The sequence below is a fragment of the Patella vulgata genome, chromosome 2, assembly GCF_932274485.2.
Source record: "Patella vulgata chromosome 2, xgPatVulg1.2, whole genome shotgun sequence".
In the NCBI taxonomy this organism is placed as follows: Eukaryota; Metazoa; Mollusca; class Gastropoda; family Patellidae; genus Patella; species Patella vulgata.
The window spans coordinates 34232181-34250535 of NC_065880.2; the positions used below are offsets into that span (position 1 = coordinate 34232181).

General features: G+C 34.5%; 1 protein-coding gene across 4 annotated transcripts in view; it reads left to right on the plus strand.

Moving 5' to 3' along the window:
* The window catches only part of LOC126812430 (xanthine dehydrogenase), a 32779-nt gene extending 15239 nt beyond the window's left edge, over window positions 1–17540 (plus strand). Inside the window, exons 18-33 of one of the 4 annotated variants that reach the window (XM_050538822.2) lie at window positions 822–901; window positions 1455–1564; window positions 2574–2678; window positions 3236–3314; window positions 3494–3611; window positions 3791–3871; window positions 4712–4821; window positions 5070–5183; window positions 6513–6674; window positions 7154–7282; window positions 8119–8249; window positions 8986–9123; window positions 13701–13824; window positions 14802–14898; window positions 15819–15926; window positions 16122–17540. In XM_050538822.2, the coding sequence (XP_050394779.1) occupies window positions 822–901; window positions 1455–1564; window positions 2574–2678; window positions 3236–3314; window positions 3494–3611; window positions 3791–3871; window positions 4712–4821; window positions 5070–5183; window positions 6513–6674; window positions 7154–7282; window positions 8119–8249; window positions 8986–9123; window positions 13701–13824; window positions 14802–14898; window positions 15819–15926; window positions 16122–16222 (1787 nt within the window). In that variant the 3' untranslated portion in view covers window positions 16223–17540. Of the gene's footprint in view, window positions 1–821; window positions 902–1454; window positions 1565–2573; window positions 2679–3235; window positions 3315–3493; window positions 3612–3790; window positions 3872–4711; window positions 4822–5069; window positions 5184–6512; window positions 6675–7153; window positions 7283–8118; window positions 8250–8985; window positions 9124–13700; window positions 13825–14801; window positions 14899–15818; window positions 15927–16121 lie in introns of those variants that run through there. The other 3 variants (XM_050538823.2, XR_007675926.2, XR_007675927.2) reach the window with 3 other exon arrangements.
* The last annotated feature ends 815 nt before the right edge of the window (window positions 17541–18355 follow it).

Genomic DNA, 18355 nt, shown 5'->3' on the forward strand with positions numbered 1-18355 from the left:
ATGGTATGATAAACCAAGGTCCCATGTGTACACGTAAAAGATCCCTTGGCAGTTAGAATTCGATATAGCAAGCTGTATGGCGTATTCCTGTCTTCATTAAACCAGTCGGAGCAGAACAGTAGGACGTTAAATCCTATTTCATTTCATTTCTATTCTAATTAAGAGTCCTGCATTAATTAGTTTGAGAGTTATTAAGTTATTGCCCTTGTCATGATAAAAAGATTTGTTTACAAACTTGCTGGGATTCGGGCAATATTTTGAACTATTTAATGTGGAGGTCTATGTTTAAAGGAGCTAAATCGCTAACATTTGGGACCTAGAAATTGACAAAAGTGGGTCGCAACGCATATAATACTGTAATATGAATGTATATAAACTGATTTACATTCAATGGTTTCCGTTTTTACTCCAATTTCAAATCATTTATGTTTGGCGAAATAAGTCAGCAGTCTCAATCGATTGCAAATTTCTAGCGTCTGGTTATTCCAGTCTACATACGCCGTTCGATTTGGTGCAATGTGTCTAGCCTCGTCCCCCGAGTCTCTTTTTACAACTGGGGCTGAAGCGCATTATGGTACACGATTCGTGTACCAATGGTAAAATGTTTATTTTGTCGTAAATATTAGATATCAAAAGCCCATCTCATTCCTGTAAGATCACAACATCAATGTTGATTTAATTTGACAAATAAATCGTGTTTTCAATGTTGAAGATTTTGGATGATATTGAGTTAGAGACTTAGCTACTTTAAGCTATTAAACTATTGGAGGACCATGTTTTGTTGCCTAGCAACTTACGTTTTTTTTATATTACAACTTTAGAGATTATGTCAGCAGCACCTGTAATCACATGTGGAGAATGTGAATGGGGAACACAATATCATTTCTATTTAGAAAATCAGGTGAGAGGAATGAATTGGTGTGATTTCAGAGACCAGTAGTATACACAGGCACCTGTAAAGTGGAAAATCTCTTTCAATATTACATACCTTTATACCTTTTATACCTTTTTTATTTTGGTCTACCTTCAAGCCACTACCTTGATTATGTCTAATACTGTATGGTATTAAATTGTGACTAAGTGAGCGAGATTATCAAATAACTGGTCTGAATCGAATTTAGGGGCAATTCTTTATCAGTTTTTATAATAGTAGTTCTGATAAGGAATAGTCTTAAAAGACGAGTTATTTGGCCCTGAATCGGATTCAGGCCAATAATTTTATAATCTCTGTCCCTTAGTCACAGTTTAATATTGAAAGAGAATTTCCACGTTACAGGCACCTGTGGTAGTATAAAAGCCACTTCTTTCCAGTCCCAAAAAGGGACAGGTCAATATTTGTGTTTGGTCATTTTGTAATTAACTGTAAACTATTAAAGTGAAATAAAAATAGATACATCATAATGTTTATCAAAAGGGTCTATTCAAATTATGTCGATTTAATTTATTATGAATAGGCAGCTTTGTGTGTACCTGTAGAAGATGGGTTAGATGTTTATAGTACCACACAGTGTCCTGATATATTGCAAAGAACAATTGCTAAAACAATAGCACAGCCAACTAATTAGTAAGATATCTTTCTATATTTATGAGGCATAGGAACATGAAAATAAAAGAATATCGTGTCTTTAACTTGAGAATAGTACTCAGTATACCGCTATTTTCACATAAACAAAATATATTTAAATAAACCAAGTGCTGAAAATATATTTAATTATATCTCACAAACACAGCACCCACAAAATAGTTCCATCTTCTTTAGTAGCATCATTTTCTGCCACAAGAGAAACACCATCCACTATAGCCACATTTTTTAAGAAATTCAATGGTATAACCACCAACATTTTCAATAGCTTCTATATCTGAATAACTTCACCTTATTTGTCTTCTTTAGTAACTTCATACTTTCCATGTTACTGTACCTTTGATTTTATTCAAAAGTCCCATCTTCTTTAGTAACAGCCTCTTCTCCAGTAGTTTCGTCTTCTGCCACAAGAGAAACACCATCTACCATAGCCACATTTTTATACGCCCACATTTTCATGTGGATGTATATTGTAGTCGCCCTTGTCTGTCCATCCATTTTTATTTTGACACTAGATGGGTCAAAATTTGTATCCAATTTTAATGAAACTTGAAATATAGGTTAAAATCACAAAGATCTTGGTGCCTTTCAATATTAGTAAGTATCAGACCGCAACTTCATGGATTATCGCCCCTGGTTGTACTAAATTAAAATCGCGTTTTAGGTTGTGGAACTCTATAGGTCACAATTTTTATCCACTTTTGATGAAACTTAAAATATATGTTTATATCCCAAAGATCTTGGTTCCTTTTGATATTAATGTATGTGGGACGTAACATCCTGGATTATGGCCGCTTATTATACAAAAATCACTTTTTTAGCTTGTTTTATGTCCATCTCTTGCAAAATGTGGGCATATCTTTATGGCCACCGCTTGTTGAAGAACTTCTTCGGTATAGCCACGAACATTTTCAATAGATTCAATATCTAAAGCCCTTCATCTTCTTCAGTAACTTTATACTCCTTCAGTTTTTAGGGTTTTATTTTTTAGTGTGCATGTCACTGTACCAAGAGTTGGTGGATCCTTCGGTGGAAAAGGCTTCTCAGTTGCCAACATTGCTACTTGTTGTGCTCTTGCGGCTTATAAAACTAAAAGGTGCATATTTAAATTTAATGGATAGTAATGGATGTAGTGTTTACAACACAGTACAGCACTTGAATTCCAAATGGGACATCTTACTTATCTGTGTCACACTGGATTAGAATTCTGTTTAGGAAGAACGTAGTAAATTTTTACAGTTCTCTGCTTATAGAAGGAATAACATATAGAAGGGTTTTTTTGTCATTTGTCAACTTTTAAACTAACAGTTTATTTCAAAGACTACTTTGATTTAGATTGGAAAAAAAACTGTTAAGTGTTCATAATTAGCCAAATGTTTTGACTGATTTTCATTTTGTGTATAGGCCAAGCAGAGATAAGCAATTTGATTTGTGGGGACTTTAAAACCTCTGCTTCTAATTTTAGCCAATACCTTTGCTACGTTCGAAAATGAGCATTTTCTGATTAGGTTATGCAGAGTGATAAACAATCTGATTGCTAGATGCTTGAAATACAAAAAAGATATTTGTGCAAGTAATTAATATCATCTATTTATTTTGGGATTCAGACAGGAGACATCAGCCTCACTGTTAGCTTTTTTTGGGTTTTTTCAGGCCAGTTAGAATGCATGTTAAAATGGAAGATGCTATGGCAGCCTGTGGAAAACGATTTCCGATACTTGCTAAATATAAGGTGCTTATTTTTAAATGACCCTGCTGTTGCTATAGATGTATATCTTCAATAGAAGTGTGTGTAAATTTCTTTTTAATATCGTTAACAAATGAATAAAGTCAATATATAAATATATTACCACCAATTTTATACCTTCTATAGCTAAATTCATGTAAATATTTACATTTCATTTTTTTGAGGTTGGTCATGAAAAAAATGGTAGAATTCTGGCCGTAATTGTTGATTTATATTGTGATATGGGATGGAAAGCTTCAGCTGCTTTCTTCCCTTTTGAAATAATGACCAAGCTAGATCAAGGTAAACTGTCTTGACATCTAATGATTTGTTTATTGATTTAAATTATTTTGTCACATTATGTACCTAGATATATTTTGAAATGTAATAAGCTTTGCAAAATATGATTTAGTTTTGCTAATGAATTGATGATAAATATAAATTTTCAAGCTGTTGACAGCCAGCTTGTTTGTATTTTTCAGGGTATAATATCGAGAACTGGTTAATTCGTCCACATTTAGTTCGAACACATAAACCTCCACAAAATGCTTGTCGTTCACCAGGTATGATTGGCAATCATATAAATCAGACAGCAATTTTATACACACACATTTAATGTGGTTATATGTTAATCATCACATTGCGTTCGTTATGCAATTCGTCTGTCGTTTGTCAGCAATTTCTTGTGAACATTCCATAGGTCAGTTCTTGACAGTTTGCACTTTGCAGCCTCTATAATTTTGAATCCCAAATCATGGAGTACTCAGCATATTTATGTTCTGAAAGATTTGAACGCGATACAGAACAGTTCTTGGTGAAGTTTTTAAAAAATTCCATGAGATTGTTGAGGAGGAAGAATTTATATTTTTCTTCACATTTTTGGGATTAGGTTATATTGAAGCTGATTTCAGAATGTTACCATTAAATACCAAAAAACAAAAAACGTAATATGAGGGGTTCTAGAAAGCTATGCCAACTGAATTATTTAAAATTGGATACATAATTACAGATAACAGTCTTTATAATGCCATAATAAAAATTAGTAATTAATTAATTGCTGGCCTTGGTGAGCAATCCGAAACACATTTATTTCAACTCAGATAGTTCTATATAAATACGTACACTTCCATTTTGTTGGACACAATTATAAACCTGATCCAATAATAATTATACGCAAATGTTTCGAATCAGATTTAATTCTTCAATTACCATCCATTTGTATTAAAAGCAAAAAATTATCTATATATAAATAAAATTAACTACAATTTTAAAATAATTAATAGTGTCTAACGATATTTTGTAAGCTTGCGGACATGGATATCACTTATTAGATAATCTGTAAAGAAAATGGTGACTATGCTTATTTTTGTGAAGTGATTATAAAGATGTATGTAATATTGTAGCTTGTTTCCCAGCCGGTTTTATAATAGAATCTATAGTAGAACATGTTGCTAGTATTGTAAAACAACATCCTATACTAGTCAAAGAACTCAACTTATATCAAGAGGGTCAGGTATGTACATTCTACATAACATAAATAAAACATATCTCAGTGCCAAATACAGCTGTAAGTGTTAGTAAAAATGTTTGGAGAGACCTTAAAAGTGAAACAGGTTCATTTGGCATTATACATCTTACTGCAGCCATTTATTAAAGATTATACATGTAGATTCTGTAAAACAATGGAGTAGAGACCATAGTTTCTTCCTCTGATCATAGCAACACCATCACTATTTTAAATAATTTTAATTCATACTTTAGGTTGATATCAATGGGGATATATTAAATTACTGTACATTACCAACTCTATGGAAGCAACTTAAACAGATGGCGGACGTCAATAATAGACTGGAAGAAATTAAACAGTACAACAAGGTTGGATAAAATATTCACATGAACTTTATTCTAATCACAGTGAAGGCTTTTAGAATATCAGAACAACATTTCTGTGTTCTCATCTCCGCTGTCAAGGAAATTAATTTGCAAATATTTGTTCCATAGTTTGAAAATTTTCCTTGGAGCAAGCCCCCAGAACCCCATTTTTATACGCCCACATTTGTTTGTGGACACTCTACAGGTCACAATTTTTATTTGATTTTGACGAAACTTGAAATATAGGTCTGTCTTCCAAAGATCTTGGTTCCTTTCGATATTGGCATGTATCGGACCATAACTTCATAGATTATGGCCCCTGATTGTACGAAAATCATGTTTTTAGCTTGTGGACACTCTAGAGGTCACAATTTTCATCTGATTTTGATGAATCGTGAAATGCATGAGTTCGAATGGCTGCCCCTTGCACATAAATAGTGTAAAAATATGGTATATCAAGGTTGTGGAATCTCTAGAGGCCACAATTTTTATCCGATTTTGATGAAACTTTAAATTCATGTTTATATCACAAAGATCTTGGTTTCTTTCGATAATCGTGCATATCTGAACATAACTTACTGGATTATGGCCCCTGATTGTTTGAAAAATCACATTTTTATAAGTGACAATTTGTATTCAATTTTAAAATCTGTTTAAACATATCACTGTTACACATCAATGAAGATTTTGTTCGAATTTTGTAAAAATATGACCGAAACTGATGGACAAAATGGCAGCTCCTTGTACGTAAATAGTGTAAAAGTATGTCATACCAAGGTTGTGGACCCTCTAGAAGTCACAATTGTTATTCGATTTTGATGAAACTTAAAATATATGTTGATGTCCCAAAGATCTTGGTTCCTTTCGCTATTTGTGCATATCAGACTGTAACTTTCTGGATTACGGCCCCTGATTGTACGAAAAATCATGGTTTTTAGTTTGTGGATTCTCTAGAGGTCACAATATTTTATCCTATTTTAAAAAAAAACGTTTAAATATATCACTATTCCACCATAATGAGGCGGAAAATCGAAAGGAACCGTCCTCTAGAGGTCACAATTTTTATCCGATTTTGATGACACTTGAAATATCTCTTTAAATCCCAAAGATCTCAGTCCCTTTCGATATTTGCGCATTTCAGACCATAACTTTCTGGATTATGGACCCTGATTGTAAGAAAAATTGCTTTTGTTTTTAGTTTGTTCTCTATCCATCCATCTCTTATAAAATGTGGGTGAATCTTGCATGGCAACCGCTGGTGGGTTGTTTAGCTGGACGCCTGCTCAATATGAATTTCATTCTGACATGCCTTTATATTATGTTTTGTTGTAGCTTAACACATGGAAAAAGCGTGGATTAACGATGACACCAGTAAAATATGGATTAAATGGGTTTCCGTTTCGTTTTACATGTGATATATCTATCTATGGATCTGATGGTACTATTAATATATCACAAGGTGGTGTAGAGATGGGACAAGGTCTTTATACTAAGGTTTGTTACAACTCTCTTTATACTAAGATTCAGATAATGTTTTAACTACTACGTGCGATATGTGGACAAACAATAGTTTTATACATAATAATATCTATGTGCATGCATAACTCGACATGTTTATTGGACTTTGAAAAATAATTATCCTATAAATATTCTGTGGCTATAAAATGCATATAACCTTCAGTAGAAAGTTGAAATTTAATTTATTGAACTAGATCTAATCATCCAAGGATTATCTAGTGTTAAATCTTAACTGGCAATATAGTCTTCTGCTTCCTTATTATTTTACCCTTCCACTCGAAGGATGTCCAGTATAAATTAAAAAAACATCAGAAATTAAAGGACATTGTCGAGGAATACAGATTGGTAGTGAGAGTCCATGAAAGAGAATGCTAGAAATATCACTGAACAGAAACTTTGACTAAAGTCTACTTTTAGAAATGCCAGTACCTAATTTTCTTGTTATATTGATATAGGTAGTACAGGCTGTGGCAGCAACATTAAATGTACCAATAAGCATTATAAAAATTCGACCATGTAGTACTCTCATAGCACCAAATAATCTGTCTACGGGTAACAGTGTCGGCAGTGAACTATGTGTTCAGGTAATGTACTTTTGTTGGTGGTAATTAGTCCTAACCAAAACTCATCCCTCAAACTAATGTTCAATTAAGGAAGATGTAATTGCAGTTTGAATAAAGTTAGAAGTTGATTTCTTTACATCCCATCATTACATGGTCTGTAAATTTAATGTTCTTGGCTAGTAGAACATTGTTACAAGATCTGTTCTTGGTAAGAACATTGTTACAAGAGGTATTCAAACAGTTTTTGGTTAGAACACCATTGCATGGTCTGTTCTAAAGGTTCTTGGTTAGAAATTTTTTACCAGGTCTGCTCTAAGGGTCCTTAGTTAGAACATTGTTACATGGTTTGTTCTAACGGTTCTTATTTAGAATGTTGAACAATGGTCTGTTCTAACAGTTCTAGGTTAAACATTATTTCTTGGTCTGTACTAACGATACTTAGAACATTGTTACAAAATCTGTTCTAGCAGTTCTTGGTTAGAACATAGTTACAAGATTTGTTCCAACTGGTTGTGTTAAGAACATTGTTATGTGGCCTATACATAACATACTTTGTTAGAACATTGTTACAAAGATCTGCTCCAATTATACTAACGATACTTAGAACATTATTACAAAGATCTGATCCAACTATACTAATGAATTTAGTTAAAAAATTGTTACAAAGATCTGTTCCAACTATACTGAGTTTTAAGGTCTTTTTATCATGGTTAGAACATTGTTACGTGCAATATGTGCTATAACAATACTGAGTTACAACATTGTTAAAATATGGTTCTTGGATATGACATTTCTATATTCCTGGCCTGTTACAATATTGTTGCTAGCAATTTTTGTTTTTATTATTACTATTACAGGCAGCTATAGAATGTTGTGAAATTCTGAAGAAACGTATGTTACCTGTACAAGAAGCTAATTGTAATCTGAATTGGGTAGCCTTATGTGATAAATGTTATATGAGCTGTGTTGATCTTACTGCTAAATATACGTATGTATTTAATTGTCACTGACGTTTTGTGATCATAGTCAAATGCTATTCAACAGATTCAGTAGTGGCAAGTGTGTGGAAAGAACAGAATGTGCTAATCTTTCTGGAACATATGATACCATTTTTAATTAATGCCAAATGTTTACATGGCTAACACTTTGAGAGTACTTCTGTATGTATATTGACTTTATACATGGTTCTTGCTGTTGTCTAAAACTAGGAAATGTATTTGATGAAATCATTTTTATGTGCCCACATTGAATGTATTCACCATGAGCTTCCAGAGTTATTTCCTTTGATCAATTTGTAAAATAGTTGGTCAATACTCTCTAACCCCAGTCATCTGAGGATGACCTGTACTTCATGGCAAACTGTTTTTGTTATTGCAGTGACATTGGTATATTGTTACTGCAGTTATTTTGTTTTGTTAATGCACTTGATTTGATTTTGTTATTGCAATCACTTTGGTACAGTAATGTTTTGGTATTGTTAATGCAGTTAGTTTTGTTTTAATGCACTTGATTTGATTTTGTTATTGCAATCACTTTGGTACAGTAATGTTTTGGTATTGTTACTGCAGTTAGTTTTGTTGGTATGGTAATGTTTTGGTATTGTCACTGCAGCTAGTTTGGTTTTGTTGATGCAGTTACTTTGGTATGGTATTGTTGCTGTTTGGTATTGTTATTGCAATTAATTTGGTTTTGTTATTGCAGTCACTTTGATTTTCTTATTGCAGTCAATTTGGTATAAATAGTAAAGATTCGTATTATAAATATTTTACCTATGCTGCTGGTGTAACTGAGGTTGAAGTTGATATTTTAACTGGTGAAAATCATCTACGTAGAGTTGATATTCTCTTTGATTGTGGTGAAAGGTAAAGTATTAGTTAATGTTTTGTAAATAAACGTACCAAGCATTTACATAAAATAAAATTCCATAAGGTGGTAAACTGAATGGTTTGCACAATAAGAATACCGGAAATGTTTCGCTATTGCACTGCACAGGTATTAGCCAGGATCTGAACATCCTTGGCCAAAACATCTGTGACCGAAATGTCATTCTACCGTAAAATGTACCTGCTGTAGAGGTACTCTCGTTGAATTTTGTTCCCCTTGAGACATATACGGTACCTCTGATTTATCCCCCAAAACAATAACCATTCTCATACAATGGTTACGAATCTGTCTCAAGGTGCGTTTCCCTTACTTGATTTGCAGTTGCCACCATCAGTAAATCTTTATATCCTGGCCGGGGGATGTGGTTAGCTGTGGGTAGGACTGGTAACTCTACCATAGTGTAACTTATTTATAAATTCTTTGATAGACAAACAGAAAACAATACAAAAGAAATGGATAGGCATGAATTAGAGGTACTAGATTGAGGTACTAGATTGTGAATAAAGTGATCATCATAAAGATAGTTAAATAAACTATAAACATACTTATGGAAAACAGCTACTGATTTATTTAGGCGACGTTTCGAAGAGTATTCTCTCAACGTTTTCAAGTGTTGAGAGAATACTCTTCGAAACGTCACCTAAATAAATCAGTAGCTGTTTTCCATAAGTATGTTTATAGTTTATTTATCTGCCCAGTTACTAAATGCCACTTAAAGAATATCATAAAGATAGTGTTGGACTATGCTTACAAGAAAGTCTGCAAGATGTTTGATAGAATGCTTATATTCAAAGCTTCAGAAACTTGTACAATAATAGTCACCAACATGGAAAGAAGGTATTGGCAGGAATTCAGCTCCTAGTATCACTACCAAGCAAACTATTCAGCCCAGTTTTTCTAAAGAGAATGAGACTTGTGGTGGTTGCAAACATTAGACATAAGCAACAAAATAAAACCAAGTACGAACAATCCAAACCATAAGACAGAATTCGAAGTCCTAAAAAACGTTAAAGGCAAAATAGTGTATTCAAGAAAAATAGTGTAATCAGCAAATGGACTGCTCCTCGTGTACAAATTACACGACAAACAGTGGTAACAGGTGTCCGGAAGAGTAAGCTTACCCTGCCTGGCGCCACACCCGCCATAGCTGCATCCAAACTATTAGACGAAATCTCGGCAAAATAACGTGATTGGCCAACGGACTATCAATGACAACCTACACCGGTTGTGTTCCAAAAACAAACGGTATAGGCAAAATAGTGTAATCTGGCAAAATAGTGTAATCAGCAAATGGACTGCTCACCGTGTACAAAATACACGACAAACAGTGGTAACAGGTGTCCGGAAGAGTAAGCTTACCCTGCCTGGCGCCACACCTGCCATAGCTGCATCCAAACTATTAGGCGAAATGTCGGTAAAATAGCGTGATTGGCCAATGAACTATCGGTATGCAAAATGCACGCGATGAACTGTGTTAACGATGTAGTAGATATTATCAGGGAGATAGTAATAGTATACGTGTCAATTAAATATATCTAGAATAATAGCCGAGAGAGACACACGTTATATTTACCAATCAAATCAATATGACGGCCATAAAACTTTTTAAAGGTTTTAATAAGTTTAGTGCGCAAGTATCCTTGTAGTCGAAGCTTAAATGACAAATGCCTCGATCTACTTAAAAAATCAGAATAAAAGGAACAAGCTCTCGCGTAACGAATTAGCTGAGACACAAACACTCCATAAGCTGGTGATATTGGAATGTTACTACTAATAAATGGAAAGTTAACAATCGGAAAGTCAAAGTCATCACGTTTATCGTACAATTTAACACTCAGTTTATGGCAATTGTCAAAATCGAGACGCAGATCCAAGTAGGAAGCGTAATTGTCACTGTCAGTGGTGTTTTTAATTTCGAGCTCATCAGGATATATGAATTCTACATAATCACTAAATTTAGGATTATTAAGTGATAAAACGTCATCGATATATCGATAAGTGAAATTAAAAAGTCTGACTGATCGTTTATTAGTTTTTACGACCGTCTGTATGTAATCGGCTTCGTACGAATAGAGAAACAGATCAGCAAGCAAAGGTGCACAGTTGGTGACCATGGGAATGCCAACCACTTGCTGATATATTTCCCCTCCAAATTCAACAAAGATGTTGTCAATTAAAAAATCCAACATCTGAATTATCTTGATGGCCGTGAATTTGTTTTTGGAATCACTGTGATTCTTAACGAAATATGTGGAATTGTAATTTACAACTAAATATTGATATATCGCAGTACCTGATTTAGACGAAAAGACACTGTGAATAATTCTTTCAACCGGGCTTTTAATTTACTATGGGGAATTTTAGTGTACAAAGTAGAAAAGTCAAACGTTTGAATAGATGAGACTGAAGTAAGGGATCTAGATTGCAAACCATCAAGTAATTCTTTGGAATTTTTCAATATCCACATTTGATTTATACCACTACGAGAGTATATTTTGTCACAGTATTTTTGAATACCCTCTTTAACAGCCGTTAGTATAGATGTCAATACTTTTGAAAGTGATTTTGTGGAACAACGGGATGAACCTGCTATAAAACGTTGCTTGTAGGGATTTTTATGTAGTTTAGGTATCCAATATAACAAGGGCAAATCTGTATAGGTATTTCCACACGGAGTACCAAATGAAGTGAGTACAGATTTGTGATTGGATATAATTTCATCCTTACTAAAAGTTGATCATTTATATGTAGCACTGTCGATTGGTTTCCCGAAATTTATAAGTTCTTTGAACAGACAGTCAAAATAATGTTGTTTACATATAAACACTATGTTATTGGACGCCTTGTCAGCCGGAACAATGACATACTTGTCATGCAAGGCATTGAGATTTTCAACAATGTTAACATCATTGAAAATAGACTTAGGCCTAGTGTCAACTGACAAACGTTGCATGTATATTCTTCGTTTAAGTAAACGACTGATAGACTTAGTCCAATCAGAGAGAGTATCCGAGATAACATCTTCCCTCTTGGCCCATGATCTAGCGTAGTCCTCTAAGGCATCCATAATAAGTTTGAAATTTTGATCCCATGAAAATGGTTGCGGTTCCCGGTATTTGGGTCCTTTGGACAAAATTTCACGTAGCTTATTATTCTGGACTATGTTCAAATCACCAGTGACCACATGTCCAGCTGGTGGGTAAAGGAAGGACGACATAGAGCAAGAACAGGGTGGAGGGTCATCATATAATTCTTTTGCATTGATGTTAGATAATGCATTTCTGTAATTAAATATTTTGGATGCAATGGGTTTAGTATAAGTATAAGAAATCCTAGGAACAGTAACAGTTTTGAAGTAAGGAGGGATGTGTGCTGTGACTTGCTTATGGTGTAATATTTGGCTTAACCCGATAGCATCAATGCCTTTATTAGCAAATTTCAGTTTTAGAAATTAACTGTTGGTGGTGTGTGACGCATCAGGCTCAGTTGTAATGTCCAAACGACGGTGGGCAATGTCAAGAACAATGGATACAACCCTGTATTCAGTGGATGCAGGATCAGTACAATTTGAATCCAAACATTTAGATTTAAGTAATTTCAAAATAGTAAGTGGAATAGAATATAATTTAGTACGGATATGGTGTGGCCCTAATGGTTCTTGAATAATTTCCAAAAGGGCGTCCAGTGATATAGTGCTGAGCTTAGGTGGTGTGTAGCGACGATGTCCATGACTGCGTTTTCGACGACGAAACTTTAGGAATAACGTCATGACATTAACATCGCTACACGCAGGGCTTGATAAATTCCCAATACTAGCTACATTGTCATTGTATCCATAAGGGGTGGCAGTACCTAATGTTCGTATCCAATATTCCTCTCGGTCTCTGCGAAAGGGAGTACTCAAAGTAGGGCTGTTAGTATGGTGGTAAATTTTCTCTAATATGGACACTCTCATTGATAGTATAGAGTGGTCCGGTTGGTTAAAATGTCTATAGAGAATCTGGTTACTACCCTTATCAATGTTGTGACGATGACCATTAATGCGCAAGTGTAAAGGTCCTTTAGTTTCGCCATACGTCATACGGTGATATATAAGATCAATGTACAGGCCAAATTTGAATTAGTCAGTCATAGAATGGCAGTCACCACTATATGTGAAACTATTATATGTACATGTAGGATAGACCAACTATTTAGTGAATATTGTAGAAGGTTATATGGTTGATCCAGAAACTATACAATGCCATACGACCCAAAATACAAGTTCATCTATCTCGACAGTATCGTGGATACAACTGGGTGAACCGACAAGGATTTCAGAATTAGGATTTCTAGTGCTGCATTCACCATATTACAACCATTGTGTAGAAAAAAAAACATTTACCTGAACTCCAAAAACTTTAACTACTTTGAGGGCCTTTACGTTCCATTGGGATGACCCAACAAAGAAGTATTTACATTTCGTCATATATAATTTATTCAGCTGAAAACATATCCGTGGATTTGTTAAAGAATTAATGTTTGGGTTTTTTTTGTTTTTTTTTTTTTATTGTAGTTTAAATCCTACTATTGATATTGGTCAGATAGAAGGGGCATATGTAATGGGACTGGGTGCCATGCTAACAGAAGACACTATATATAATCCTGAAACAGGACAAGTTCTAAATAATGGAACATGGGTAAAGATATATGTTAAGTTAAAACTACCATAAGGTTAATTAAGAATATGTGATGTTTTCCATTGGGTAACAGTATCTCTTCCTGTGCTAGGGGGGTTGGATGGCTGAATGGTTAGCGTGCGCGCGCTGTATCATAAAGTCTGTCATTGAGTCAACTGGCGTGGTTTCGAATCCCCGGTTGTACGTGGCAAGGAGTAGGGTTGCCTGTCCAACCTCGTGGGTTTTCTCCGGTTTCCTCCCACTGCTAAAGACCCCTACGCGCAAGCGAATTATGTAAATAAAATTAAACCATATGTTAGTCCCGAAATGACCTAGTTTGTGTCGAGTGGACGTTAAACCCCATTTCTCTCTCTCTCTTTCCTGTGCTAAATTCATTATATTAAATAAAAACATAGGAATGCATCAATAAATACTATCAATAGAATTCCAACTACCGGTAAGTTCATTATTTTGAATAAAGACCCGTTACCAAAATATATGTGGCTTTTTTACATCCTACATTAAACCCATTTTTACAGTAATGAGCTATGTTAACCTGTGTTATTATTCATATCAAATAAATGGATTGGGGTTAGTGTCTTACTTTTCTGAACTAATTGGGCTAATTGAGTGCCTTAATAGAAATTTTGCCCAGGCAGCAGCTCTACCAGCGTTATACAGCCTACTCTTATTTAGATTTTCTTACTGTTGATGAATCTGCTAATGGGGATTGTCAGGCCCTTCGCCCTGCACCACCAACAATGTGAAGCTATACTGGAAAGTCTTGATGAACTGTCTCAGAGTCTCCTGCTTACTGAGTCAGCGCTATACTCTCTTATCCACTTTGCTCTCCTCAGATAAAAATGAAAATATGAACAAAAATTCATTAGGATAAAAGAGATGAGAATTATGAAAAAATATAGTAACTTTTTAAAAGATTTCAAACGATTGTAAATATGACAGTGGTTGATGTAAATTATAATTGGTTTTGTATACAGGACTATAAACCACCAACTAGTAAAGATATACCTATAGATTGGAGAATTCATTTATTATCTGATGCTCCTAATCCTGTTGGTATTAAAGGGTCGAAAGGTGGGTATAAACTGATATAGACATTAATAATTTTTTTTTATTTAAGTAGGGACATAGTTGATTCATTTGAAGTGATCAGGTTTATGGTGTGTTTCAATAAATTTTATTTTCCTTACTACTGTAATTTAGTTTTGAATATTATTTGATATCAATTAAGATCAGTAAAAAAAAATATGTCAAATTATATTAGTGTTAATTGACATGGAACAATGAAAACTAAAAAAATCATTTCAAATAGCCATGGTATCTGTGACGAAAATAAATTGAGTTGGTTGTTTTGAAATGTATACCTTTTTATGTTTGTATTTTGGAGATCCTCCATGATTGGTAAAAAAACAGGATTTTCTATTAGTGGTGAATCAAGAATCTTCAAATTCTATTATCTATCAAGCCATGGCTGCAATATTCTGGCTTAAACTTCCAGTGTAAGAATGGTACAAATCGTTTTATAGTTTACACAGCATGAAATATCATGATCATGTGATGAGTTTATGGTTATTTTGAGTATGCTTGGAATATGATATTATTCAATTTTTTTTACATTCATTGGTGAAAGCGATAATGACTCATAGTGGGATGACTGATTTGGTAAAGAATTTCAGTCATTATTGATGGTACACACTTTTGTCCATCAGTCACTAGTTTATCTGCTACCATCTACAGCTACAACCACTATTTGACTACTGCTCCAGAATATGGGATACCTCATCTTCTAGAAAGCTACTCAATTGATAAAATACCCGAAAACCGTTTTGTTTCTTTTCTAACAGAACAGTTAGATATTCTAGAATTATAAAAGAGGGCAGCTCAAAATTAAATAGTATTTGTGTTTGTTTACAGACTTCTGCATTGCACATAATATAGTGACATACTGGTATTATGTCCAGAACACTGTGCATAAATATGTCTTTATATTACAGCTGCAGGGGAACCACCTATAGTATTATCTACTGGTTCTTTATTTGCTATTAAACAAGCTGTAAATAGTTTTAATGATGAAAATAATAGCATGGAGTTTTCTCCAACAGGTATGTACATGCTTCTCATCAATATAGTAGACTTACTTTATTTTTGAGACTTCTGTCTGGTGATTATTTTTTGTTTTGTCTATACAGACCTGTTGGCAATTCCCCACCTTTTTTCATGCTCTTCTTAGAATGTTAACTGTCCAGTGATTTATAAACTGAACTTACAAACTTATAATGTATTTTCTTTTTTTCCAGTTGCACCGTTGACAGTGGAAAAAGTTCAGCAGAGCTGTGCTATTATTTCTAGTAATTTAACTTTATATAAAACTCAACTACACAATACAGCTAGACTGTAATTAATCAGATGTGGTGTAGCATAGCCCATCGGATATGGAAGCTAAACAACAAGCTTACCAAGTCGTCCCACCTGTAACACCATCCCAGCTACACATTCTTTGTTTTGACCACTAATCATCTAGGTATGACTGGCCTATATACTGTTGTTATAATTATGGATTTAAATATTTGGCTTTACAGCAGGCTTTAATATGACTCAATATCACATCACCGTGACTTCAAAATACAAAACTCAGGAAAACAATATTCTTATGTTTTTATATAAAGCAGGATTATAAGAACTAAAAAATAACCTGTATTTCAGTCTCTCTCAATCCACTCAGATCGCTGTAGACAGAAGAGCTATCTGCTGGAAACTTTACATCATGTCCTCCTAACAATTCTAATGGGTCTCCCCAGCAGGGGCAATTTCTGCAGGTCTTTTATATCCCTGACATAAAGTTATTAATTAGCTGATTGGTTGAGTATGCCCATAGAGTTGTAAATAGAATTGGCCAAATATGTATTATAGGCAACCAGCCAGGTGATTTTGGGGCAACATGACTTTTTGGGCAGACAGGTAAAGTGAAAACAAAAATTATTTGGAAAACCTGGAATAATGTTCAGCTCATGTTACCTAATCAGATTAATCAGTTGATTAATTAGTCCCCACCTCTTTCCTTGCAAATATCACAGTCAATAGCATGTTAATTTTTCTTGACAATTTGTCTACAAAGGACACATTTCATTTATTACTAAAGTAGCCATATTTTTTTTTTAAAGTAAAGGGGTGGTGATGAATAGATACTGATGGTCATTTATACATAATATTCTGGTGAAGCCAAAGTTACTTGTTAATCACCACTAATCCTATGTAGCAATCTTCAAAGAGATTATCAAAGAGCATTTTAATTGGATAGGATGATTAGTTGACACCATGCTCAAATGATCATGGTTATTTCGGTTATTTTTGTCAGTAGTTATTTCAACAAAGATAAATAAGTTATTTTAAACAATATTAAGTACAGTTTTATAAAATATATTGTTTATCATTAAGTTAATATTGTTTGACCGTTATGACCAAAATCTTTAGCCATTATGACCAAATTTTTGGGGCCATTATGACTAAACTGTTTGGACATTATGACCAAAATGGATTTTGGCCGTTAGGACATCACCTGCAAAACATGTTTTAATCATAATTTGATAAATTGCATTTTAAATAAACATGTAGCCTTACTAGCCTAGAAAACAGGTAGATTTTTATACGCATACATTTTCATGTGGACGTATAATTTCGTCGACCCTGTCCGTCCGTCCGTTCACATTTTGTTTGTGAACACTCTATTCTACAGGTCACAATTTATATCCGATGGGGGGGGGGGGGGGAATGGTTAGCATGTGCGCTGTATCATAAGGTTTGTCATTGTGTCAACTGGCGTGGTTTCGATTCCCAGGTTGTACATGGCAAGGAGTAGGGTCGCCTGTCCAAACTTGGCTTGGCCGGTCACCTATGGCTTGCGGTTGTGGTTTCAGTCCCTGGTGTGAGCATATGTGGCTTGGAGATATGGGCACCTTTTTAATCTCGTGGGTTATCTCCGGGTCCTCCAGTTTCCTCCCACTGCTAAAGACCCCTGCGCGCTGATGGGTTGTTGAAATAAAATTGAACCATGTGTTAGTCAGGAAATGACCTGGTCTCTCTCTCTCTCTCTCTCTCTCTCATCCGATTTTGACGAAACTTGAAATATAAGTTTATATCCTTTCGATATTGGTATGTATGGCCCCTGATTGTGCGAAAAATCACGTTTTTAGCTTGTGAGTGAACACCCTGGAGGTCCCAATTTTAATACGATTTTGATGAAACTTAAAAATATATGTTTATAACCCCAAGTTCTCGGTTTCTTCTGATATTCGTGTATATGGGACCGTAACTTCCTGGATTATGGCCCCTGATAGTACGAAAAATCGTGTTTGTAGCGTGTGGACCCTTTATAGGTCACATTTTATTTGATTTTAAAAAAACGTATATCACCGTGACACCATATTGATGGTTGAGTTCGAATTTCGTGAAAATAGGAGCGAAACTGCCCGACTAAATGGTCGCTCCCTGTTCGCAAATAGTGCCAAAGCATGTGATATCCAGTGATTACGTT